Below are 27770 nucleotides of genomic sequence, written 5' to 3' on the forward strand. Positions count from 1 at the left end.
CTATCTATCTATAATCTGTCTATCTATCTATCTGTCTGTCAGTCTGTCTATCTATAATCTGCCTGTCTATCTATCTATCTATCTATCTATCTATCTATCTGTCTGTCTGTCAGTCTATCTATAATCTGCCTGTCTATCTGTCTATCTATCTATCTATCTATCTATCTATCTATCCACCTTTTTTGCCAATGTATTTGCCATCCATTTCTGTCTCCCTCTCATTATATTTAAATATTTATTGTTTTTTTACTGTTTAATGTTTCAAACAATAATATTATGAAAAAACCAGTTATTAATAATGTTTGAAATTGTAAATCCCGTTACTTAAAAAATCCCAGCTGAGCAGAAAAAAAACATGTTTACATGAAACATTCAGAAAGTTAATTTAAAAAAAAAAAAGAAATCTTTTTATGATCTCTTTTTTTGTTGTTGTAAGAACAAAAAGAAGCGTGGTGTGTGCAAAAGCTAGATAAGGAAAATGTGCTTACAAAACATACTTTGTATAATTGTACAATACACTAAACATTAAGCTGTTAATATCACGTACCGCGTATTTCGGAAGCACAGACACATTCATTCTCTCCATTGTTTCAAATGAACATTATACTTTATACTGATATGAAGCTCCATAGATGCCAATGGCTTTCTCATCGAGCTGCATTTCAAGGTTAGAATTGGTATAAATGAACTCAACATGTATGTAATATAACATACTGACTGTCCATTGATGCTCATAGAGCTGTAGGCTTCTTCTTACTTCAGTACTGCTGACATCAACAGGGCTCAGTTCTATTTATACCAGTTTATACTAGCACAATGTATAGACCGAACTTTAATCCTCTTTCATTTCAAGTGACACTGCCATGATAGAACCACTTTAGCATAAATCCCACTAAATACATTGAATACATCATTATCACCGAGATACCTGATGTATTCAATGCAACATTTTTTAAATATTAACGCACCTTCCATCCAGCACATTCCGGTGTCACTGTATTTCTATACTCCCTAGCCAGCACTTGCAGCGCCAGCTAGGCAGTGATCATAGCAACCATAGTGCATGTGCTGTGGTTGCTATGCATGGAGAAGAGAAGGATCGCCTATGAGAGGTGTCTTCTGCTCTCTCTTTCACTTAGTTCTTTAACACAGGAGTCTATGGCCAAAAATTGATTGACAGGTGGGAGAAATACCCGTTTTTAAGTTTTCTATCTAAATTATACATTTGCTAGCAATTCTGCTAGATAGAAATAATTGCGTGCTTTTTTAAAAGTGCCATGACAGATACACTTTAAAATCAAGCTGTATGTACAGTGAAATTTGCACTTTTACCTTTACCTAGATTGAAACGTGTTCCATCATTCTGCAACCAAAGTTTATTTTACTTTATGGGTCCAACAAATGATATTACTTTCATAACTTTTTGGAATACGTTTACAATTGTTTACAGGCTAACTAATTCTGCACGAACATCTTTAGCACAAATACTTAGCCCAGGTCAAGTTATACTCACGTGAATTGGTTGATGGTGATGTGGAAGTCATGGGTGTCAAATTTAATTGTGAAATATCAAAGTCATCGCAATCATCGGTATCCTGTGACAGCCCAACTTTTTCAAAATAACTTGAGAAGGCCTCTGAGGTACATGGAAGGGTAGGCTGGTCTGGTTGTCGTGATGGCACTGGAGGAGGATTTACCATCTGAAAATCTCTAAATGCATCTTTTCCTAATTTCTGTCCAGGTCGTAGTGGACTTGTCCTCATGGAGTCACTAGTTGGTTGAACTGCGGCTACAGGAGCACTAGTACCTTGAAACATAGCTGCTTGAAAAGGCAAAACAGTTTGTGTTGGCATGAAGGCAGTGGGTGGAAACTGGCCAGGCAGGGTTGGCCATGGCTGTTGTTGAGTTGGGTAAAGGCCTGGTTGAGCCCATGCTATTGTTTGGCTTCCCTGCATAACCTGAGCAACATTGGGTTGGCCACTCAGGACCATTTGCGGTTGAACCAATGGTTGTTGTCCCCAGAAAGATGGTTGGACAGCTCCCATCGCAACATAACCTGTAACCAAGAAACAAAAACTGAACATTAATGCATTGTATTTTTCATAGTACAATTAGGCAAAAAACAAATTTTACTTATCATTTTAATATATATAATAAGATAGGTGTTTTGTGTATCTTATGTGTGGAAGCTATAAAATATATGAGACAACACCAACAAAATAATCAAAAAGGAGCTGGCTTTCTCTGTACCTTCTTTATATCATGGAATACAAATAAATGTGAGTGATAGGTACATGATTGCGAAGCACTGGATGGTTCCATACTTGTCACCAAGTCCACACCCTACCTAAGATAATGGTATTGTGAGTATTGTGACCCCAAGAACACCATCCCCACCGTCAAACATAGAGGTGGAAACATTATGCTTTGCTTTTTTATGCTAAGGGGACAGGACAACTGCACCACATCAAAAGGACGATGGACGGGGCCATATACCATCAAATCTTGGGTAAGAACCTCCTTACTTCAGCAAGGGCATTGAAAATGAGTCGTGAATGGCTACTCCAGCATAACAATGACCCAAAACACACAGTCAAGGCAACAAAGGAGTGGCTCAAGAAGAAGCACATTAAGGTCCTGGAGTGGCCTAGCCAGTCTCCAGACCTTAATCCCATAGAAAATCTGTGGAGGGAGCTGAAGGTTCCAGTTGCCAAACGCCAGCCTCGAAAACCTTAATGACTTGCAGAGGATCTTCATAGAGGAGTGGGACAAAATCCCTCCTGAGATGTGTCCAAACTTGGTGGCCAACTACAAGAAACGTCTGACCTCTGTGATAGCCAACAAGGGTTTTGCCACTCAGTACTAAGTCGAAGGGGTCAAATATTTATTTCACTCATTGACATGCAAATCAATATAACTTTTTTCTGGATTTTTATTTTGTTATTCTGTCTCTCACTGTTAAAATACACCTACCATTAAAATTATAGACTGATCATTTCTTTGTCAGTAGGAAAACATTCAAAATCAGCAAGGGATCAAATACTTTTCCCCCTCACTGTAGGTCGAAACGTTGTGATTTGGCTGTAGGTTTAATAAATTGCTTTTTTTGCGTTTTGGAGTGCCTGGACCTTTCTACATTTGTTTCACCTAAATGATGCTGGATGTCCTCACGCTCTGCATGAGGAAATCCAGCATAAGTAAATTCCCCATAGGATAGCATTGAAGCAATGCTTTTCTATGTGAAGGGCCTAAAATCTATTTCTAAAGTAAACACCCTGGGCTGTTAGACCTGATTGAAAATAACATTATTTTTTATACAGGCTGTGTGAGTCAAAGCCAAGGGAGGTGTGACAAGGGTGCATAAACAGAAACAAAAGTGATTTAACTCCTAAATGGCAGAGAATTGAGCAATGAGACTGCAGGGGCATGAGCTACATTAAAACTTCTTCATTAAGTTAAAGTTGTTTCGGTGCTTAGAGCATCCCTTTAACCCACTTCCAACATGAGTATGAAAGCACTTTGTGTGGATTTGTTCAGCCTATAAAACACTAATGTCTTTAAAGACAAAACTATTGAGCGTATATGAGCAATTAAGCATGGAGGAAAGCGTTGCAAATTGAACTTGATTTGGGGAGGTGAGTTCCCATCAAAGTCAATGACAAATCAAATTAGTAGAACATGAAACATTTGTTAAAGTGGGTGCACCAGAGTCATGCAAACACAAATACAGGTGTTCCCAGAATGTCAGCATGGTGCCGACTAAACCATATTACTTACTATTTTAATATTTCTGAAGGGGCTATCACATTCCAACTTTGTCCTTTGGTCAAGGTGGCAAATAAACCTATGGAGCTTCTATTATGGTGCAACCTTATTGACATGCCATGATATGCTGATGTGTTTGGGGAATTTATGGGAGAGCATGTAAATGGGTAGAAACATTGGTTCACATTGAACTTCAGAAATACATAAACATTGCACTTTCTAACTAGCTAGTTTAATGGATGCCATATGTTTGATACATTTTCTTTACATGATTCCATGTGTTAGATGTACATGAAATATAACATTTTCAGAGGCTTAAAAATGATATGATTTTTATATTCTATATCCCGTTAAATAAATGGTCAATGATATATTTACTCATGTTATTGCATTGATGTTCATTTGTTATTGTGCGTGTAATATTCTTAAAACAAACACATGCAAATATTCCTAAAACAAACACATGATTGATTTTCGGAAATACTGAACAAGTATAAGAATAAGTTTATATTGACAATTTTTTTTTGGGGGGGTGGAGGCAAAAACAAATAATTCTACTTAGATAATATATATGAACATTGGCCACAAGATGTCAGTATTGAGTCAGGTTGTAGTTAAAGAATTCTGATAAAATTGACTATCCATCTTGCATTTAACAAATTATACAGTCTACTATAAAATGTGAACAAAATTGAGGCCAATAATAGCTGTCTGTTTAGAATTAAGTATATGGTACAATCTTTCTTTTCCATAGGAAACATTTGAGGTTGTAATAATTTCATAGTATGAGAAGGATGTGTAATTTTATTCAGCTCTCTATATGGCTTTTAGAAAGTATTCTGTGGGGGTGCAAAAAATAAGAAGCTCCCATAAAAATGTAAACAGTTCTTACTCCTAACGAATCTGCAATAAAATAGACATAAGAGGAAAAACCTCAACCCTCTTAAAATGGTAAAAAATGATATGGTATGTGAGGAACGGATAGGACTATGGACGAGTTTTATGGGGCGGTTTATCAAGACAAAACAATGCAAATGACTAAATGTTGATAGAAATTCTTGTTTCCATGGTGATTGCTTTTTATTTTGCACTTTGCCCCTGCCTAAAACGGTTTTCTACCTTGATTAATTTACCCACATGCTCTCAATATTTTCAAGGAGCTTGTCTTCTCCTCTAAACCATTTCTGGATAATTTATTAAATTGTATAACTTTCAATTGCTCTTTTCTATAGACTATAATGTAGCAAATTTGGATTCCATTAAAATCTACTTAAATCATCATTTCCCCCTTCTTCTTCTCTTCCCTCGGGTGCACCCCTGCCTTATTTCATTGAAACTTAGTTCTAATCAGTAATACATTCTATTTATCACATAATATATATACATTCTTGGAAATGTTTTTTTGCAATTTACTTTTTGCAATTTTTTTTCAAATGTTATTTTTGCAATTTCTGAACTGAAATCAAAAAGTCAATGGTCTAGTAAAATATTTGCCATGTTGACATGTTGACATATCTTAGACATTGCCCTATCTACCCCTGTGGTTAGAATGCATTTGGTTACTCCACACACTGCTATCCAATTCCTCCATTTAAACAAATTAAACCATTGAATTCACTTGATTGGTGTGTTGTGTAGAATCAATATAAAAAATCCTCTAGCCAGAATGTTGATTGATGTATTTTTCTCCCTCATGTAATGATTTCATGTTCCTAATCTCTAGAGCAGGGGTTCTCAACCCAGTCCTCAAGGACCCCCGAACTGTCCAGGATTTAGGGATTACCCTGCTTTGTCTAATGTGTTTTTTTTTTTTGGGGGGGGGGGGAGGGGGCAACAAACACTTTATACACAACAGGGTAATCTCTAAATCATGGACTGGTAGGGGGTCCTTGAGGACTGGGTTGAGAACCCCTGCTCTAGAGGCCTTTATATAGCATTTATATATCATTAACATATTCCATAGTGCTTTACAATTATAGAAATGAGATATTTGAAGGCGAAGAAAGCTTTGCTCAAACAAACTTACAAGCCATGAGGATTTGAAGTAGCCATATATATCGTTAGATGCCTGGCCAAGGACATTTACTGTTGAGGTGGTCTGACCAGCATTCGAACTTGGGTTTCCCAATTCTAAACGTTACCAGCGCTCTAACCAGCTGATATACATAGAGTATATGTATCTGATAATGGATATATTTAGATTTTTTATTCTAAATTGAAACTGCTATGTGTATATTAAGACATATAACATTATGAGATGACGTATATTTAATTTTGTATGTCTTGGTACATGTAGACTATATTAAAATATTTGAATCAACAGTATTCTTGTTTTGCTTCAGAGACTGCAGAGAAGAACTAATATCACACAAGTCCCTGGGAGGTTACTAGTTTGCCCCCATCTCCTTCATTCTTTACAGAGATGATTAATGGGGCCAAGCAAGTCCATGATTGCAGGGTCCCTGTCTAATCTCTGGTCCCTAGGCAGTTGCCTTGATTCATCTTATGGATAATCCTGTTCTGCTCGGACCAAAACGTGCATAAGATTTCTCATTCAGTCTTTTTTTTTTCTCAAAGGGAGTACTGTAATGTCACCAGAAAGGAGAGACATCACAGTAGCTATAATAAGCTTTATGGACCAAGAAAGAAAAGCATGTGCACTCATTCACCAGTCTGCTTCTCATTCATGGACAAATATAAATGAGAAACATTGAGCTATCATTTAGCAACATGGAGGCTAGAATGGCCTGTAATGTCCTGCTACACACTAGTAAAATGCTCTGTGTTTGCTAGGTGAATGTTCTTTATTGTGGCTAAATATAGACAGTTTCGTCAAAACAATGTATCTGGTACCAGGTCAAAATTATATTTATTACGTGATACTCTGTTATATGGGTAGTGAGTGTCCCTATAAGTCATCAGATGTCAAAAACTGCCCTTAGTTTTTATATCAACGTAAGACTTTTACAAAATAATCTTCTAATAAGAAGGAAACTGGATACTCAGCTGGAAGTCAGGAGATTAAAATGACACTGTCTTACATATGTAACATTTTGACAAAGAAATCACTGATACAGTGCGCTATATGTATGCCAGTGGAACCTCAATGATTAAGTCTAGATAACAGATATACAGAGAATCCGACGGTTTCACTGCTTCTTGGGATCTTCTATTGACTATTAACAGCAAATCATTGGTTTGAAAGCAACCGACTTACCTGTTACCTACTGTTTGATACATGTAGCATTTTGAGTGATTGTGAATATAATCCTTCTAATATGATGTGCTGTCCAAAATCATTGAAATGGCAATATATTTGGGGTCTGTTATCTAAATAGCAAGCTATTTAAAGAATCCAAATCTATTTTTGGCTGCATTATGCTACATCTGCAAGTTGATCTGTCAAAACTTAATGTGCAGAATGTAGCTTCCGAATACATCCATAATATAATAATTAAATTAAATATTTTAGCCGTAAGATGCAAAGTTGCAAAGTTCAGACCAGAACAGCAGAGATAGACACGAAGAGAGTTATTCATTAAAGTTAATTTCACATTTTAGGTTAAAAGAGCTAACTTGGAAAAAGTATCTTGTTTTCAGTTTGGCAGTTCTAATTTTGTCCTAAAATTTAAAATTCACTTTGAATTCACTTAGAATTCCTGACATGTCACACTTTAGTGCATAATTCTGTTAATTTCTATCTCCCCTGGTGCTAGTCATCATTTGTTGGAGATTTTGTTTTAAATTGATCTAAACTTTCCAAGTTGGCATTCTGCTGTTTAGTGAATAAATCCCAATTTCGAGAACTGCCGTGGGCTTTTTTTCACCTGATGGTAAAAGTGGGTTGTAGGGAAAGGTTCCATGAATGGGAGCAGCGGTGGAAGGATAAAGCTGGGAGGGACATGTCATAAAAACATCACCTGGAGTCGCAGGAGTCTGCAAAATATAAAAAAAGAAGAAAAGGAGCAACAATAGATTTTATTAGAAAAACATACATTACCAAAAAAAAAAAATCACATAATATATAAATATGATTTGTTAAAATGTTTAATGGAGTTAATGACGCAGTTATTTGTGGTGAATTTTCAACTTAGGCCAGGTATTCCCAAACCAGACTTTACGCCCCACTACCAGTCCAGGATTTAGGTATTACCCAGTTGTGTCTACAGAGTTATTTTTTTCTAAAAGCTCCTTAGACACAACTGGGTAATCCCTAAACCCTGGACTGGTAGTTGGGTGGGCATGAGGTCTGGTTTGTGAACCACTGATTTAGACCAAAGTATTCGTCTTCTATTTGTTTCAAATCTGACAAATTTACTGAACATTTTTTAGTTATTTTTCAGCAAACTGTTTTATGAATATCACTGCATTTCACAATATCACCTTTTACCAAGTAGTCTACATTAATAATGAGAAAAATAAATATGATTATAATAATATTCAACATATTGGGCATTGCCTCAAATCCTGTTTGATCCTTAAATGATCCAGATATATTTACATAATTAATTAACATATAGCCATCAGTCCTGTTCCTCCCACATTCCCGCTCTTTTACATAGTACCGCATTTAAGTACTATTTCTACTTTTTCTATGGGTGTGCCTTCCTGTACATATTTTCAAAAAAACAAGTACCTATGTGACTTGACTAATGGTCAATACTTGAGTTAAATGTAGAGGGTTGTGAGAAAGGTGGGCTTGGACACATAATCTAATTAAAAACCTAATGATCCACAAAACCTATTGCTGTCATGTCATCTTGCCCAAAAGATTGATATGGCATTATGAAAAGTCCAACTTAACTAGAAAGGGTATCCTAACTGTGAGAGCCATAATTAAATAAATAGAACAGATATATTAAAGGGACACTATAGTCACCTGAACAACTTTAGCTTAATGAAGCAGTTCTGGTGTATAGAACATGTCCCTGCAGTCTCACTGCTCAATCCTCTTCCATTTAGGAGTTAAATCCCTTTGTTTATGAACCCTAGTCACACCTTCCTGCATGTGACTTGCACAGCCTTCCATAAACACTTCCTGTAAAGAGAGCCCTATGTAGGCTTTCTTTATTGCAAGTTCTGTTTAATTAGGATTTTCTTATCCCCTGCTATGTTAATAGCTTGTTAGACCCTGCAAGAGCCTCCTGTATGTGATTAAAGTTCAATTTAGAGATTGAGATACAATTATTTAAGGTAAATTACATCTGTTTGAAAGTGGAACCAGTTTTTCTTTCATGCAGGCTCTGTCAATCATAGCCAGGGGAGGTGTGGCTAGGGCTGCATAAACAGAAACAAAGCTATTTAACTCCTAAATGACAGTGAATTGAGCAGTTAAATTGCAGGGGAATGATATATACACTAAAACTGCTTTATTTAGCTAAAGTAATTTAGGTGACTATAGTGTTCCTTTAAGCTTCTCCCACCTCAGGTGTTTATGAACTACAACGTGCGTATTGTTCTGCTAGCCTATAACAGACATAAAATAGTGGGAGTTGGCCAAGAACTTATAACTAACTAACTAACTACTAGCCATGGGGAGTCAAGCTTTCCATGGGGTAGATTACTTCAATGGCCAGTTCATTATGACAGCATATGCTATTTATTAAAATTCAAGCATTCTGATTAAGCTCATTAGTTCCCCTTTAAACAAACACATTTTGGTTGAATAAGAGATTTTGCTGAAGACTTCCAGTATTCTAAAAACAAAAGCATGGCAGGTCCACCTAAAGGAACACCAATTCATACACTTGCTCTTAAATGTTGTGTAAAGTTTAAATATCATAAATCACACTTACGGAGGGAGACGTTATGTCAGGAGGAGTAGACATATCTCCAAAAAGCGCTAATTGGGTAACAGCCTAAGAGAAAACAAAAAATAAGACAAAAAACCCAACATTACTGATTTCTTATAAGTACAAGCTCATAAATAGTGGTATGTCAGACATTGATTCAGTGAAAATACAAATATGCAATTCACAAAAGAGGCTGTTATGTAATCTTGTGTTAATTTACCAAGAAACTCAATTTTGCTCTATTAAAAAGAGTTTCATAAAGACAGTGTTCATCGATTTCAGCAGTAATAATCTAACTTCTTTAATAATACAGAACATGTGATATGGCTGAGTGATTAAATGATATTAAAATTGCTATTAAAAAGTACAAATATATAAAACGTCGCCTTTTATTCAGATACTGTATATGTTATGGTTTCCAGAGGATGAATTCAAAGACAATATGGCAACAGTATTCAATGAGGAGCTGTTTGTTAAATAAATGATTAAATTAACATGGGGGACAAATTATTGGGGTGTCTTGCATTAGTGGACGCCAGGGAACTGTTCCCAAGCATTCTGTGTCACAAGCATAGCGCATCAGACATACTCGCGCAGCGCTCATGGCGCTAAGACCCTGCATAGAACACTGAAACACTGCTCCCTATAGGGTCTATCCTCAGTGGGCTGATTGTAAATATTAGGCAGGTAGCCTGGAGTGCATTCATGCCAGTCTGACCTTCCTATAATGGGGCTTCCCCGCTCCTTTTGGAGGCAGAGCCAGTAACGCAATCATGTCTCTGATCTGCCTGCTTTAACCCCCTCCCACTGGCATCCTATTTCTGTGGATGCTGATGTTGGGAGATATGCTATATCAAGAAGACTCTTGAAGACTATATTAACACCAGCAGAAGAACCCAGATGCTTCAGACTAAGGCAGATTTCCAGATTTCATCTAAGGCAAAGAAAAGGCTTTTTTTACAGTAAGAGCAATAAGAATATGGAATTCTCTGCCCGAAGAGGTGGTTTTATCCGAGTGCATACAGATGTTTAAACTGCAATTGGATAAATACTTGCGAAAACATAACATACAGGGATATAATTTATAATTAGTGGGGTAATAGCTGCTTGATCCAAGGAGACATCTGACTGCTATTTTGGGGTCAAGAAGGAATTTTTTCCTAGTTTGTTGCAAAATTGGAAGTGCTTCAAACTTTTTTTTTTTGCCTTCTTTTGGATCAACAGCAAAAACATATGTGAGGAAGGCTGAACTTGAAGGACGCAAGTCTCTTTTCAGCTATGTAACTATGTAACTATGTAACTATGTATCCCATTCTCTGTATCCCATTCTTCTTATAAAATAACTCCACCCAAAAATTATGTTTTATTAAGATACTGTTTGAGAGAGCGAGCGTGCACCGGTGATCCCATGTCGAGGCCGAGTTTTCCCTGCAGTCAGCTCCTCCTCTGGTGATGTCACAGAGGACTACTGGGGGGTGGACTTGTGTGGCATAGGAGGGCTGTGCCAGTATTGGTTGTCTATCACCAGTATTGCTATGCACGCTGACAACAAACTCCCAGTAAACACACAATTAATGTTAACAGTTCCAGCCTGGAACTCTCCCCCCTCCAGCAGCAAAGTACATTTTGTCTGTATGTGCAACATTTCATGGTGAAATGCTACAAATATACTCTCCAAGTCTCTGACCACTTCAAATCAAATGGTCATGGTGGTGGAGTAACTGTTTAACTTCTAATCTGCGTGTGTACTTATCCCTTATAACCAGTAGAGCATTGAATCGCTGTTGATAAAATTAGGTCTGCTTACAAAACACCACATCTATTGTATGTACATATCTACATAAACAAATGATAGAGATAACAAGGATATCAAAAATAATAACATAAAATGGACTTGTAGCGACTGTTCCTACATAGATAACAATAAATGCTAAACTCCTACATTAAACATTGAACAGGCGCTGGCATAGCTTGGTATAAATCACTTTGTATTAAATATACCCGCCATCCGCAACTTGATTCTATTCTTTGTTACGGTACAAAGAAAATTCTGAATGAATCATTTATAGAATACTTGACCTCATTTTGAACAACATGGCTTATTTAGAACGCCCTACTCAAGGTTGGTTAGGAAAAATGAACATGTATAATGCGAGATCAAATCGGGAATTTAAATACTGGGAAGAGATCCAAAAAAAACAAGACATTTTCCTGCCTTTTTCGGCTGTTTTAGATTTAACAGACAAAGGACAAGCAGAATTGAATTCACTTTTGATAAGTTCAAGCATTATAAATTATTTTTCAGTAGATAGAATGTATCTGCCGTCTTCAGCATCTGTTGAATCCTGTGCTGTCAATTTCTTAATTACAGACCTTGTAAAAATAACCAGGAGCCACCCATCTTGGCAGTCTGTCTTCCCACACAAACCGTACTCAGCGAAATTCTCTGTAAATTATCATCTACACCCATCATAATCAGAGTGACATATTGCTCTATGTATACATATTAAAGAGCTTGTTCTGTCGTCACATTACATCTTGCCATTAACAAAATACTTTAATAAGTAAAGCTGGCTTTACATGTGAGTGACAATACTCCATCAGCCCCACATGAATTATGAGATAGGTTCATAGAACATTAAATAGTGGTTAAAGAAGTAGTTAAAGGAACACTCCAAGAAGCATAAGCACAGTGTGCTGTATTGGTTATGGAGCCAGGAGTCCCCTGGCTCTAACTTCATTTTAAGGAGTCAAACCATTTTACCTGGAGACCACAACGTGAAGGTCCCCATCTCTACTACCTCAGCCAGAAATAGAACTTTTCTGTCTAAGCTAGGTCTAGGGTCTTCTGGCTCTATGGGTGAGGTAGAATTAGTGACTTTGGTTTTCAGTTCACCATAATTCTTTGTTTAGTGAATACATCCCTATATATTTTTCCTGTTTATTCCATGCAATCTAGGTTTTAGAGCATGCTTTTTGAAATATCAAGGCATGTGGGACAGACCAAATTGCAATTCTAGAATGAGTTTTAAGCACTTGTTTGGAAATCTTTGCAATGACTACAGGAGAACAAACCAAGAAAGTTATGGTAGGGAAAAGATATTGAAAACCCCTTCCACTTGAAATCAGTCGGTAGTCAATGCATTGTTAAACACAGATCTGCACACACTAATCAGGCCACAAACGTGCTTTTCCCACAGAAATCTTACATTTGTAATGATATTACTACTGCGTGGGATTCTGGGTGAGTATATGCATATTAGATCAACAGAGAATCAACAATTTGCCTCATTTATTCCACATTATGCGTAGATTCCTTGACTTTTATATTTTCTGTATTTAACAGCTTTGAAACACAACTTGGGAAGAGGTGCAAAGCCAGTGAACCACTCATGGACAGCTGTTGACAGCTGGAAGTTGATCAAAGTGTTCTAAAATGTGTCTATTGTTTTGGAGGAGGAAGTTAAAAAATATGTTCCAGTTTATTAAAATATTTTAAAAGCAGTTTGAAAAGTGTCACCTATCCTTTTTGTATAGTGCAATAGATGTTATACCTGCCAAATAATGTCCCACTAAGATATTGTGAGAATATTCTACAACTATTCTGCCTCACTTTTTATGACATAATTAAAGTGGCGGATGAGAACCAGATAACAGCATACTTGTTTTGAGTACAATAAAGGCAGGAATATGAATTAATGGAATGGACTACACCACAAGTAACACACAAAACAAAGTGCAAGCATTGCAAAGGATAAATGGTGGAAAAGACCGCCAGAACTGATCATTTCCAGATAATTAACAGATGTTTACAGATAATTAACAGAAAAAAAAAATCCAAATAAGACCCAGATTTTTAAAGACGCGTATGCCCCTCCATGGTCTGCATCTCTTGGGCAGCATGGATTTCCATGAATGTGTTGTCATGCTGCGCAGGTCATACTGATGGAGTTGAAGGGATGTGCGACCTCATACCACACATCTCCAAAAGCCTCCATCTGTCAAATCCATAACTACATGCATGAGTTGGACCATCTGCCCAGAGATCTGGGAGCTTTGTGTGCAAAAAGGGATATTTGACTGTATTTGCCCCTAGGCCACACATTGCCAGATATCCCCTGTGTCCATAGTTTAAGCATTATGAAGAATGTATTTAAACTCATCTCCAGCAATATACATTTCCTGACGGTATATTACGAAAAATCTCACCAAATATGTTGATCTAAAAACCTGATGCACAGCAAAATTTGTCAGAAAAAGACGTTTATGATGTCCTTCAAAACTAGTAAATTATTATTTTCTTACAGTGTGTGAATAACACCTGGAGGATACAGATATGTAGCACAGATTCCTTTTTTGCGAAGTCAGAACACATAAATTTCCTAACATACTGATTAAATGTATTCTATATTTAATTTATTCTATTTTTAATTAAAAAATATTATTTGTAAAAATTAAATATTTAATTAAATGTCATATTTACTAAAAGGACTATGTCATGCATAATCAGATTATCTGCAGGTAATGTAATCTATAATCTATATACATAACAGCTACATTGTTTAGATAACCTGTTCTTAATTATATGTACCCATTGATATCACGCAGGAAAATAGAACAGGGTTATTCTCTACTAATTGCTGGGAATTGATAACAATAATCCTATTTTAAAATATATTACACATTATAATAAAACAAATTATATAATATATATTTTATAATGCAGAAAATCGTAATGGTTAGAGTTGTTTTAGCATAATTTTATTGTTTAATTGTTTACAATTGTTTAAAAATTGAGCCATGAGCCAAAAAAAAAAAAATACAAATACAAACTAATCAAACCTTTTTTGAACTGTGTGGCTGCAATTATAGATTTAATGCAGCAAATATAGACTATTTTTTTGTTGTTGTTTATATACATGTTTTAGCCTCACTTACCTCTATGACATCACAAAAGTCATCATCAAATCTGATTAAATCTCCATTCTGTGACTGTGGAGAATGAATGATGAAAATGAAATGATATGAATGAAACAAATAATGATAATGAGCAGACATGGATACGATGTGCATTTATCGTAATGCCAAGAACGGTTATACATAGATAGTAAAAACGAGAATCAGGAATAATGGAACATTAGTTGTATTCATGCCTGAGTGATGGTTATAAATCAGTGTGAAGGAGAATCTACTTTCATCTTGTTTACTAAATGTCACCATTATTGCATAACAGAGAAATTGAATAAAAGGACTAGCGCTTAAACACGGTAAAGTGGATTAAGATTCTGAAAGAGTCTTTTAAAGATTTCAGGATGAAGGGCTGTAAGAGAAAGTAGCCCCTCTTTTCCTGGAGCAATAGCAATGACATGGGACACTTTGAAAAACAAAAAACAAAATATAGCCAGATTTTTGATAAATAATTGTATTACTTTTACAGCAAAAATACGACAGAACTGTACAGGTTCTATTTACAATTCTGAGATTCTTTTTTTCTCGAAAATACACCTTTGATATAACCATGTAGATGCAGACTGTCTTGGATTGTGGTCCAACAATAGAATGATCGAAAAAGTAAACTACTTGGGAAAATTAATCAATTACTGGACTCAAATTATATAAATATATAGACCTTGATTTCATTTGTTTGTATCCACATCAGAAATTAATCCATTCTTTTAAGAAAAAAAAAGAAGCTTTCAAATATTTGATCTATACTTTTTTCCATAGGCTTAGTTTATTGTTCTCTTAGATAAATCATTTTGAAGAATTTTTTCCAACACAAGGAAATATTTCTGATAATTCGACATAATACATCGAGGCCATAATGTGATTTGGGTCAATAGTTTTGCAAAAAGTTCTTATTATTGATATAAGTGTAACTGTAACTGCATTTAATAAGAGAACAATAAACTACATCACATTATGTCTGCAATGGCCTTTAATAAGGTTGATCATATTATTCTATTAAATAAACAACCCCAATTTTCTTAAGTATTGATCATAACCCACTAAACTTGCCTTTGTTTAACCTTTGGCACTCCAGATGTGGACTACACCCCCCAATAATGCTCTTACAGCCATGATGGTGGCAAAGCATCAGGGAAATATAGTCCACAACATCTGGACTGCTAAATGTTGCCTACCCTGTAGTCAAATACAATATCACTATGTGTCCATGCCAACTTCTTTCTTCTAAGTTAATATACATATTTTTTAATTGCCCAAATTACTCCCAAATACATAATGTATAAAGAAACAAATAAACCCAAAAAAGCTCAATCTAAAAATCACTTATATTACAAAAAACACAATAGCTTAAGTTTGTTCCTGTTACTTTTTAGTAAAATATGAGAGGCATGCATAGATCTCTGACAGATTGTAGCAGTCAGTTTAATAGTCATGATATGTCTTTGCTCTCCTGTCCGAGACCGACCTTACCTCTATGACATCACAAGGGTTCTTATCAGATTGTAATAATTCTCCGTTCAGTAACTGTAATGAATGATGGATGAGAATGAAATGAATAAAATAAAATGAAAATGATAAAAAAAAATGCATGTGTTGAGCATGTGTCACATTTTCATGGAATGTTAAAGAGAGATGGAACTAAATAAATTCAAGATGAATGTATCATAAAAAAGGCTTATTTATCCTTTAGTAATGGAGATTATTCAGTGGAGACAAGAATCTATTTTTTGTCATTTGTGACACAATTATTACATATAGGAAGAGATATTTATATCTACTTAATCATGCAGAAGCCTCAATAGCTTTTCATAAATGTGACAAAAAAATTCAATTATATTGGAAGCAATTTTTCTATCTACTATATTAGAGTACTTGTCAATTAAGGCTCCCATAAATAACACCTCCCGCTAGAGTGCCTTAAAATTATAGTAAATATCTGATTTACATTTAATAGCTGACTTTTATCAATTAATTACAAATATCTCGCTATTTTATTTACTTTTTGTTTTAATTAAAATTTTGTAGGTTCAGAAATAATGACACATAATTAAAAAAAAAAAAAACAATTAAAAAGTTAGTCTAATTACATACATTATCTATATGTTCTTTAACTAATCACATTGTTAATTTCACCAATCAGTTAATTGCGTGTACATATTAACATGTTTCAATACTTTTTTCCTTTATGGTCAATTTTCTTTGCACAGCATGTGTTATGAAAATAGCTTGCAACATCAAGAAAATGTTAATTTTGGTTTAATTACAAATATGACATATAAATTCCTTGCATACTCTTTTCAGAATAGATCTCTTAAATGACTGATTGATGCTAAGCAACATAACATACAGTTTATGGTTATGGTTATGCAAGTAGAGTTCTTAAAAACGAATTCTCCAGTACTGTGAATCATAAATAATATATATAATTGCCCTATATACTAAAATTTGTTTTGATCTAATATATTTTTTTTTCAAAAACAAGGACATTCCTTTCATTATCAAGTCATAAGCGTTAGGAATTTGCTGGCGCTATATAAATAATAAAATAATAATAATAATAATAATAATAATAATAAGAAGAAGAAATACTATTATCTGATGATTAGAATGCTAGACTTGCTAGGCAAATATATTAATATATCAGATTTTAATTTAAAAATTAAACACAGATGAATAAATGTTTGCTGTTTTGTTTCCATGAGATTTTTTCATAGAATATATTATGATACATTTTGTAGGTTTATATTTTTTTTTTTTTTTTTTTTTACTAAAGTCACAATTCAAAGTGAATTCAAAGTGAATTTTAAATTCAAGGCAAAATAACCAAACTGGAAAAAAAATCAACTGTTCGAGTTCCTTTGCTTGACATTTGAAATTCACTGTGAATTCACTTTAGTAAATAATCAAAATTGAAAACATACTTTTACGGAATTTTTCAATCAACCTTTGAAGCACGGGTAGATATCCCTTACTCCTGTGCCTTGTGTTAGCATTTCAACTTGAAAGGAAGATGCATCACTTTGAGAAAATCATCTTATTCAAAAGCTTTAGCTTTGAATAAGACGGTTGCCTGATTCTGCAAACTGGAAAAAGCAGGGAAATATGATTTTGTTTCCATATATACCAGCTTCTTCTTTCTTAACCAATCAGTGTCCTATCCCTAGGAATACTGAAAAAATGAATTGGACATGCTTGACAAATTTATACATGTGCAGTTAAAAGATCTCTTCACCTTGCAATATCCTGACAAGGGGAAGAAGAGAGATGCTCACCCAGAGCAGGCACCTATGTTGGGTTTCTCTCTAATATAGCTGCACAATGATGCCCTGTTTCTGGTATTAGTGGACTGGTCTGAAACTGAGATGGGTGGGTAAGATGAAGTGGGGTGGGGGGAGGATGAGAAAGCTCTCCTAACTGAGGCATATTAATTTGTTGGGGTGAATAACTATACATGTTTGTTAATTGACTTTGAATTCTTCCTGGTCAGAAATGCTCAATTTGATCCATTGGTTTAGTTAAATACACACATTGTGAAAAATGTTCAATATTTGATTAAATTAATAATATAATCCAAATCAAATTCATCCAATGCAAACAGTTTAAAAGCAAATGCAATAAATGTCTTTGCAACTAATGTTTCCTTAGTAAACACATACACTGGAGATATCTTTGGGCACTTTTGGTTACAAAATTAATGCAACACGACTGCTTATGATTAGCATCGCTGGTTTAAAATGCACAGTGAATGGTATGTATACATATAAAATATTAAATCCACTGAACCGGGGTAAGTGAAAAGCTCAGTAGTATTACATGATTCGCAAGGTCACTCAAGGTCACAAAAGAAAAGATGTAATGCAAACTGTGTTCATCTGAGAAACAGAGAATATGAGAATTGGCAAAAGCTTAGAAATACTCAGTAGCTTGTCGTTCGGTTAGTCACCGCTCAGGTCTGAAACAATATGTTTGCTTACTTGTGTCATTGCAAAGAGAACTTATACCATTTTCATTTAACACTGGTCCCATCCATAAGGGTAGTATAGAACTGAAAAGCCAGCCAAAATTCTGACCCAAAGAATACCAAAATGATCGTTCGGGGTTCCTGAATCTCTCGTGCCGTATTTCGTATCTGGACTGCCCTTATAGGTGGAATCAGTCGAATATGCAAATGGTATGGGTTCTCTTTGTAATGGCACAAATAAGAAAAACGTTTTGAGACCTGAGCAGGGACTCACCTAAGGGCAAGTTGCTGACTTTCTCTAAGCTTTTGCTAGTTCTCAGAGTTCTCATATTCTCTGTTTTTGTTGCAATGTGTTTATCTGAAATTCAACATAGAGACCAGCAGTATAACTCACAATGCTCAAAGGGAATTTGTCATAAAAAAACATACTGTTTGATATTTTATAGAGGGTTGGAAAAATGTATTTGCAACTACCTTTCAGTACTCTGAGAACTTGTGCTATGGCATTAAGTTCCCAATGCCACAGCTATAATCTCTGTTTGGCTTGTATGATTGATCTTTATTGATCCATTCACTCTTTCCTTTTGAACCAAATGTAGTTGTTGACATCATTGTAGTCACTATGATAAAGTAAGCCGTGTTTCCTTTGTGTTGTGGAGTGCAGTTGAAGAATCAAAGGGGCACTTTAAGCATCATGACAACCTGCATGTATAGGGTACAGTGCTTCCACCGCTCCCTTCTGCCTGTAGCGGTTTACTGTAGCAATTGTATTTTGCAATGTTTAATGTATCATCTATACATTGCTTTAAAGAAATGGGTCAGAGTCAACTAACGCATGGTGCATCACTGTACGTATCCCAGTACGATAAATATAATTGCAATATGTAACATCTGTTAAACTGGATTTATCATCCATAAGATATGTGGGTGAAAAGGAACACTACTGTTAAATTTTAATACTAATTTACAGATTATGAGTGGAAAATTGCTAGCAAATGTAGATTCTAAGCCCATTTTAGCAGGCAGTGCTTGGTCTCTAGTCACTGTTAATTACTTGTTGTCAAATATCTGCATTGTATAATTGTAAAGTGTTTCAGAATACGTTATCACTATATAAATGCTAATAATAATAGTATTTGTTATATATACAAGTGCTCCAACAATGCTAAATGTGGCATCCCACAAATCCCAACATACATATACGTAGGTGGCATTGTGCCAATCAGCATGCTCACAGCTAGCATTTCTATTTAATTGATTTTCCTCATCTTTAATATCAATGCACTTAACCTTTAATTAGTTATTCGATTGGTCATGGGATTTTGACAGATAGTTATGATATACTGACATTTATATTTATTTCTCTCTATTTATTTCTCTCTATCTATCTATCTATCTATCTATCTAGATAGATAGAGTATTGCAGTCAGCAATGACATACTGCAAGACTCTGCAGTAAACCATTCACGAATGGTTTAACCCCATAGTTGCCTCTGGCATCAATTTCCACTCCACCCAGATGGCATCAGGCTTCTGAATTTTTAGATTCAGGAAGTGTTGAGTGCTGCCAGACAGGGGCTAACAGTCAGCTGACAATCCCAGCCAATCAGGGACTCCACATTAGCTAAACTAGCTTGATAAAGGTAAGTTTCTTTCCATGCCAGTTTAGTAAATGGGGAGTCACCGATTGGCTGAGAGCATTAGCTAACCGCTATGAGCCAATCAGCTTTTCCCCTGCCCGGATGCACTCCGCGGACTAAAATTTTAGTGTAAAGAATGATGTCAAAATGACTAACAACAAAAGCTTTGTCGCAAGCATTTCAATGTCCCAAAATCCCACCTGGTTCCAGTCCTCAGTGAGTAGGCTTCCTAATATTGGTTAAACTCTTCAATAACTGTGTTTTCTAACAATGGAAATTATGACTTTGTATTGCAAAGCTAGATATCACACAGCTCAGTGCTCAACGAGCAATTACACTCCTGTGAACATTTTGTAGAGTGACATTTTTAAAGATAATGAACATTGCCACTTCATTTTTTTTAAAGACTGGAGATATAGTACACATGGCAAGGGAGCAACATTACCAGAGTTATTAGTAACACCAGACATGTGTTTGACAAGTAAAGCATCAATTTGTGTGAAGACGTGGCAATCATATAGAAAGCTTAGGAAATACATTTTATTCTGATAATGACATTTCGGAGTTTAATCTGATTAGAAGAAGGAATGGAGATCTCACATATTTTGGTATGTGAGTGGCCTAATTAAAATGATGGACTGTGGGCGTCTGTCACAGGCAAGTGAGAGGTGATGTTTTAATTGTATGTCCTCTAATACAAATGAATGTGAGAAAGCTAAAAAGATCAAAAAAGAAACCTATCATACAGGTTCAAGGACTGTCATACACGAGTTTGAAATTCAAAATGATACATTACTTGCTTGTAACCTCTTGTATCTCTGTTTCTTTTTTTAAAGGCCTGAAATTCCACACACCACATAGGTTGGAGAGTTGAAAGAAGTTTAATTTATATTGTCCAAAAGGTTACGGTATTGGGTAATGAGGTTCGTGCACTCATTGTAAAGACCGCCAGATAAACTTTGCCCTGAACATTTTAGTGGTTTATTTTTGAAATGATTAGAACACTGGGATCATCAAACTTCCAAATGGTTGGTAGAATAAGGTTGTTCTTTCATCTGTATTAAAATCTTCCAGACATCCTTGAACAACAGCATCTTAGATCTTAGATAAAAAGAAAATGAAATGGATGTTCTACAGCCAGTGATTGATGGATTACATAGCCCATAAAATGGGTAATGCATGGGCGTTTAAAACCTTGTATGGTGGTGGGACTTGGAGGTTTAAAGAGACTGTTTAGTAATTATGTAACTGTTACATATATTTTTGCATGTTCCAGCATTGATCTAACTACAAGATCTTAGATATATATTTTATAAATACATAAACATGGGGGATTTTAGTAATTACTGAGTAACTATTGAGAAGAATTAGCTAAAAAATCACTTAAATGCAATCTTTTTTTCTATATTCATAGTTTATGAATTTTTGTTATAAGTTCAGACATTTCCTCTCTCATTAGTTCATGCTCCCGCAATCCCAGGCATCTCTTTGACATCTTTAACTCTCTTCTTTGCCCTGCTGTGGCCTCCCCCCAAACTAACCTTACAGCCGATAGCTTTGCATACTACTTTACCGACAAGATTGAACAGCTAAGGAAAGAATTCTCCCCACTTTGCCGTTCTCTTTCTCAACCACATGTAGATCATGTATTTTCTACCCTTCAGACTTTCTCCCCAGCTACTGAACAAGAGGTGGCTGCACTTCTCCTTTCCTCTCGCCCCACCACTTGCTCGCTTAATCCTGTCCCATCTCACCTTATCAGATCTCTCTCCCCTTGTCTTGTGCCTTCCTTAACACACATCTTTAACTGCTCTCTCTTCTGGCATTGTCCCTGCAGACCTTAAACATGCCACTGTAGTAACCATCCTGAAAAAAAATCCCTTGACCCGTCCTCCCCCTCTAACTATCGTCTCATATCCCTGTTCCCTTTTTCCTCAAAGCTTCTGGAAAAACTACTCTTTAGTCTACCCGTGTGTCTCACTTCCTCAATTCCAACTCTCTCCTTGACCCTCTTCAATCTGACTTCCGCCCTCTCCACTCTACTGATGAGACTGCTCTTATCAAAGTTACTTATGGCCTAATCGCAGCTAAATCCAAAGATCCAAAGGCCACTACTCCATACTAATTATTCTTGACCTCTCTGCTGCCTTTGACACCATTGATCATGCTCTTCATCTTCAAACTCTTCAATCACTCGATCTCTGTGACTCTGTCCTCTCGTGGTTTTCCTCTTATCTCTCCCAAAACTCATTCAGTGTCTCCTTTTCTAATGATACCTCCTCCCCTCGCCCTGTCTCGGTTGGAGTCCCCCAAGTCTCTGTCTTTGGTCTCCTTCTATTTTCTCTTTATACTGCCTCTCTTGGCAAATGTATTACCTCTTTTGGATTCCACTACCACCTGTACGCTGATGACACCCAGATATATCTCTCCTCCCCGGACCTCTCCCCTTGCCATCCTGCAACGTGTCACTGCTTGCCTTTCTTCCATCTCTGACTGGTCATCCTCCCGCTTTCTTAAAACCTAATCTCTCTAAAACTGAGCTCTTTGTCTTTCCTCCTCCTAATACTGATCCTCCTTTTTCGCTCTCCCTTCAGGTTAGCGGTATCTACATAAGTCCATCCTTGCAAGCATGCTGTATTGGCGTCATACTTTATTCTGGTCTCACCTTTGAGCCTCACATCCAGTATGTTGTCAAATCCTGTAGATTCCATCATAAAAACATAGCCTGCATCCGCCCCTTTCTTATGCAAGATGCTACTAAGGAGCTTGTCCATGCTCTAGTAATTTCCTGCATGAATTATTGTAACCCTCTCCTGATTGGTCTTCCCAAAAGTCGTATTGCCCCGCTACAGTATGTAATCAATGCTGCCATCAGACTGATTTTCCTCTCTAGTCGGCCCTCTCACAACTCACCCCTCTGTCAGTCTTTACATTGGCTTCCTGTATCCCATAGGAGTCAATTCAAAGACCTAACCTGTACCTATAAAGCACTGAACAATTCTAACCACTCTTATATATCTTCACAGATGCATAGGTATGCTCCTTCTCGATCTCTCCGCTCTGCGTTCCTATGGAATAGCCTGACTCCCGTCATCAGACTCTCCCTTAGTCTTCAATTGTTTAAGAAGTGTTTTAAAACCCATCTCTTTAGGAAAGCTGATGGCCTCCCAGAGTAATCTCTACCTTACATACCTGTCCCTTGCTCTCTCCTAAAGGGCAGCACTGTACTCCCTTCTCCAGCTCTGCTTCACTTCCACCTTATTTGATTGCTATTGCCTGTCCTAATGTGTTTTATACCCCACCTCCTAAAGGCTGTAATCTCGTTTGAGCAGGGTTCTCTTCAGCCTATAGTTCCTGTAAGTTTTCTTGTAATTGTCCTATTTATAGTTTAATCCTCCCTCTCATAATATCGTAAAGTGCTGCGGAATCTGTTGGCGCTATATAAATGATAATAATTATACAATGATGATAAAAAGATTGTTGATTTTAGAGCATGTGAATTGTAATGTAATGTAATGTAAACAATTTCTTTAATAACAATAATCCTTTATTTATCTTTATGGGGCCTTCTAAATCTGCAGCATAAATACACCAACACAAACTATAATTTACAGTCAGACGGGTGACTAGAAACCCCTGGGCCCCTGTGCGAAAACTGCACTGGGGCACACTTCTGTCTAATTCCCCCCAGCCATTTCATGTGTCTTATTCCCCCCAGCCCTTTTATGTGTCTCATCCCATATCACTCTCCCCTCTCTGGACCTTAGTACAACCAGCTTCCTCTAGTTGGTCCTTGGTACAACTGGCTTCCTCTCTAGAATACATATGGTTATGACACTTTTTTGTATTATATACTGGGAACAGATTACAAGAGTGAGTTTATCTGGGATAGGATGGTGGAGCCTTTATCTAACTTCTCAAGAGGTGTGGTAGGGCAATTAGAAAGGGAAGGCAGTCAGCATAGTCTACCCTGTGATAGACCCAAATGTCCATTGGAACTTAAAAAACATTCATAATGTTTCTCTTATAGCTTGTGGCACAAAATGGTGAGTTACAAAAATAAAAGGTAAATAATGATGTCAGGGATAGAGGAGTTAAAAATACCTGTTATTATTGGAAACTTCTCCAAATCTTGACATATTACTGTTTTATCCAATGTTGCAATGCTGTATGAGATACAGGGCCATCAATGTGCTCAGGGAGTTAATACAATGCAGCCAATATTATGTAGAAATGTCAGATGTGACATATGAGATAGCCATGTCAATTCTGATTACATTGTCATTGTACAACAGAAGTTAATTAGGACATAACACTGACAAATGCCTGAATATAATCAAATAAGCACAAGCTGCTATCAAAGTCCTCCTACCTAAATAAATGTCAACTTCTAAAAATGAAAATGTAACATTATAAGGAGAGAAAAAAAAGATTTTCTGCTAATTCTACTTGGCACTCCACCAAAATGGGTTAATATTCTATTGTATTCCTTGCCAATTCTCAAGAGGCAAGTGGACAGCACTATATACTATACATTTTATACTATAAAGAGCCCATTAAGAAAATATTACAAGCTGATTAATAAAGATGTACATAGAAAGAAAACCAAACATTTAATATATAACTAACATTAAATTGATGTAATAGCCATACACGTTTCATTTCTCTCATTCCAACGTTGGTGATGTAATGTAATAAAGATATCTAATCTTGTTGCCATTTTTAGTAAAATGATAACATTTTTTAAGCAAAGATGAGATCAGCTGTTTTGGAGCATATGGAATTCTGATGCATTTATTTGCTATCATGTGCTGCTTCTAACTGGGACACTATTAAGCTAAATTTGTCATAGCTAAATATTCATCTCTCAGTTCTGTAAGTTTTTCCTGGAAAAACCTGAAATCTGTTATCTTTGGATTAGTCTCCCCCAGTAGTCAGAGAAAAAAGTCTACAAATCTTAATACTGATGAAGAAAAAAAATGCTACAATCGGTTAACTTAAAATTTTTTACTTAAGTTGGAGAATATTTGAAACCAATTCATAAACAATCTAATATATATTTTCCTTATTCTTGTTATCAACAGTTTCCCCTGTACTCTGTATTCCCTTTGTCTATTGGGTGCACACAAAACAATCACTTATTGGTGTTTCGGCAAAGTTATTGCATTGTCAAATAATGAAAGTCAGTGACCAGAGTATAGACATGTCATAGGCAACCATATAAACCATTGATACCATTTGCTATATTCGAAGTTGAGCTAGTGTTTCACGGGGAGAAATATAGCGCTTCTGCTCATGAAAAGGCTAGTACTAGTGGGACCAGTCATTTTATCATAGCTTTGATTAATTCAAATGCCAGGTTAATTGAGCCTCAACATAGCTGCTGGGCTTAAAGGGTCTGCCTGTAGAAGTGGACATGGTGGTAGGACATGGTGGTAGGAATCTGGATGTGCAGCATTTCGGCTTGAAACCCTGGAGATATTTGCAAGTGTGTGCCGGGGGGCTTGTTACTCCCCTGGCACACATGGTTTTGGTATACCAGAACTCTGTTTTGAGCTCAGATTTGCTCAGTTCTTAATTCTAGGTAAGTAAAATATATATTTACCTTCTTTAATAATAATAGAAAACCAAAACAGATACATGGGATACGGCTAGATAAATCTAAAATGGGAACATAAACAGAAAATAGTGCAATACAGTAGATCCAATCAGTTACGCGCCACACAGGAATGCACTCACGAGATAGCGATGAATATAGCGCTCATAAGGTGCCTCCCCCGAAGGAGTTGGGACAATTGTTTCTTTTAACTTAAACCTATACTTATGGTGATTGTTCACCTTTAAAAAAATGAAAAATAAAACCGCTGATTTTTTACCTTCATCCACTGGAGTCCTGTATTACAGTTGCTAACTTTGGAGCGGAGAGTGGGACCAATAGCCCCCTAGGCACCTTATGAGCACTATATTCATTGCTATCTCATGAATGCATTCACGTGTGGCGCATAACTGATTGTATCTACTGTATTGCACTATTTTCTGTTTATGTTCCCTTTTTAGATTTATCCAGCCGTATCCCATATATCTGTTTTGGTTTTCTATGTATTGTTGAAAGGTAGCCTTTTGGGTAGCGATCTTGGGAGGCTGTTTTTTGACTCTAAAGCTAAGTATTATTTATGCTTAATATTCACTACTTTTTGACACTGTGGTGATATATTGTTTGTATTATAGGTTAAAGAATAATGTCCAATATGGCATTATTCTTAAAAAAATAAATAAAAAAAAAGAAGCCAAAAAGGGTAGGAGTGGCAATTAAGGTAGCAGGAGTGACATGTTATTTTGTGAAATCACTCATTAAAAAAAATAATGATATTAAAGCTTAGGTGGTAAGATACTTTCTTCAAAAGTAAAGCATCTTGAGAATAATGTGAGCTTCTCCCTTGTAATGTTTTCAATTACATTCTGCATATTTTACTTATCTGTCTCAAGTCAAATTTAAAAACATCTAAACCTAGCCTAGAACAGACCATCAACTGACATAGAATTATAGAATATATCAAAACGTATTCAAGGGACCAGCATTTTAACCAGCCAACAAAATGTGTTCTCGGACTTATCAGAGTATATCTGAAGTTTGCTGTGTATTCATAACATCAATGCACAAGAAAACATTGGATAAACGACACATGTGATTGATGATTTAATTTACCATTGATGATAAGCCCTGACAGATCGCTCTTCAGAAAAGCACAGTAATTATCATATTGACCTCTTCTGCGCTGTCACTGAACTATCTAACAAACATCTGACAGCCTCTCCTCTGGCAAACTTTATTTTTTATCTTAATCTGCCAGTGTTGGGTTGGTCCTAGATAGCAAGCTGGAATTTTTATTGGACAATATATTTCGGAGAAAAAAAAATTAGTATAATACCAACGTTATCTTCTTGATTGATAAATAATTGTTTAATGTGTGCTACTGTTACTGACTATAATGTAAATGATAAAAAAAAAATACATACACATAAATAATTCTACGCTTCTATGGGAGAGCTGGCAAGCCTGATGGAAAACTCAAGGCTGGCTGAATAAGGATCAAAGGAAATGTAGGACAGATACATCTAGGGCAGGCATAGGCAACCTTCGGCACTCCAGATGTTTTGGGCTACACCTCCCATGATCCTTTGCCAGCATTATGGGCATACAAGCATTATGGGGGATGTAGTCCACAACATCTGGAGGGCCAAAGGTTGCCTATCCCTGATCTAGGGAGTCAACAAAAGTCATCACTGTCAAATTGTGGGATTCTTATTTTAGGGATATATATCGATTCCCAGTGATGTTAGAAAATGCTCATATCTTACAATGAAGGTCGATCAGTGGATTTCATTTTTGAACCATCCATTAAATTGTTAAATAATCCTGTAGTTTGCTCACAGCGGTCCAACCCTGTGTTATATGCCATTAATCTGCAATTTTTGCTTGCCAAGATGGAAAGGCAAGTCTATCTTTAATCAATTAAAGCTCACATGGCTGACTGTCGACAGGATGTAAAATGCTGGGGATCCCAACCACTTCTAATGCTTACCATTTCAATTACAATTTTGAGATACCTCTGTCTTTAATGTAAGACATTAATTTCATAATAA

At 36.0% G+C, this 27770-nt stretch overlaps 1 protein-coding gene across 2 annotated transcripts in view; it reads right to left on the reverse strand.

Annotated features, from left to right (window-relative positions):
• DAB1 (DAB adaptor protein 1) overlaps positions 1 to 27770 on the reverse strand; it is a 626843-nt gene that overhangs the window by 15064 nt on the left and 584009 nt on the right. Inside the window, exons 13-17 of one of the 2 annotated variants that reach the window (XM_063427998.1) lie at positions 15996 to 16049; positions 14496 to 14549; positions 9561 to 9623; positions 7593 to 7701; positions 1514 to 2056 (exon numbers count right to left, since the gene is read on the reverse strand). In XM_063427998.1, the coding sequence (XP_063284068.1) occupies positions 1514 to 2056; positions 7593 to 7701; positions 9561 to 9623; positions 14496 to 14549; positions 15996 to 16049 (823 nt within the window). The remainder of the gene's footprint in view (positions 1 to 1513; positions 2057 to 7592; positions 7702 to 9560; positions 9624 to 14495; positions 14550 to 15995; positions 16050 to 27770) is intronic. The other variant, XM_063427999.1, reaches the window with a different exon arrangement.

The sequence above is a fragment of the Pelobates fuscus genome, chromosome 7 (assembly GCF_036172605.1).
Source record: "Pelobates fuscus isolate aPelFus1 chromosome 7, aPelFus1.pri, whole genome shotgun sequence".
In the NCBI taxonomy this organism is placed as follows: domain Eukaryota; kingdom Metazoa; phylum Chordata; class Amphibia; order Anura; family Pelobatidae; genus Pelobates; species Pelobates fuscus.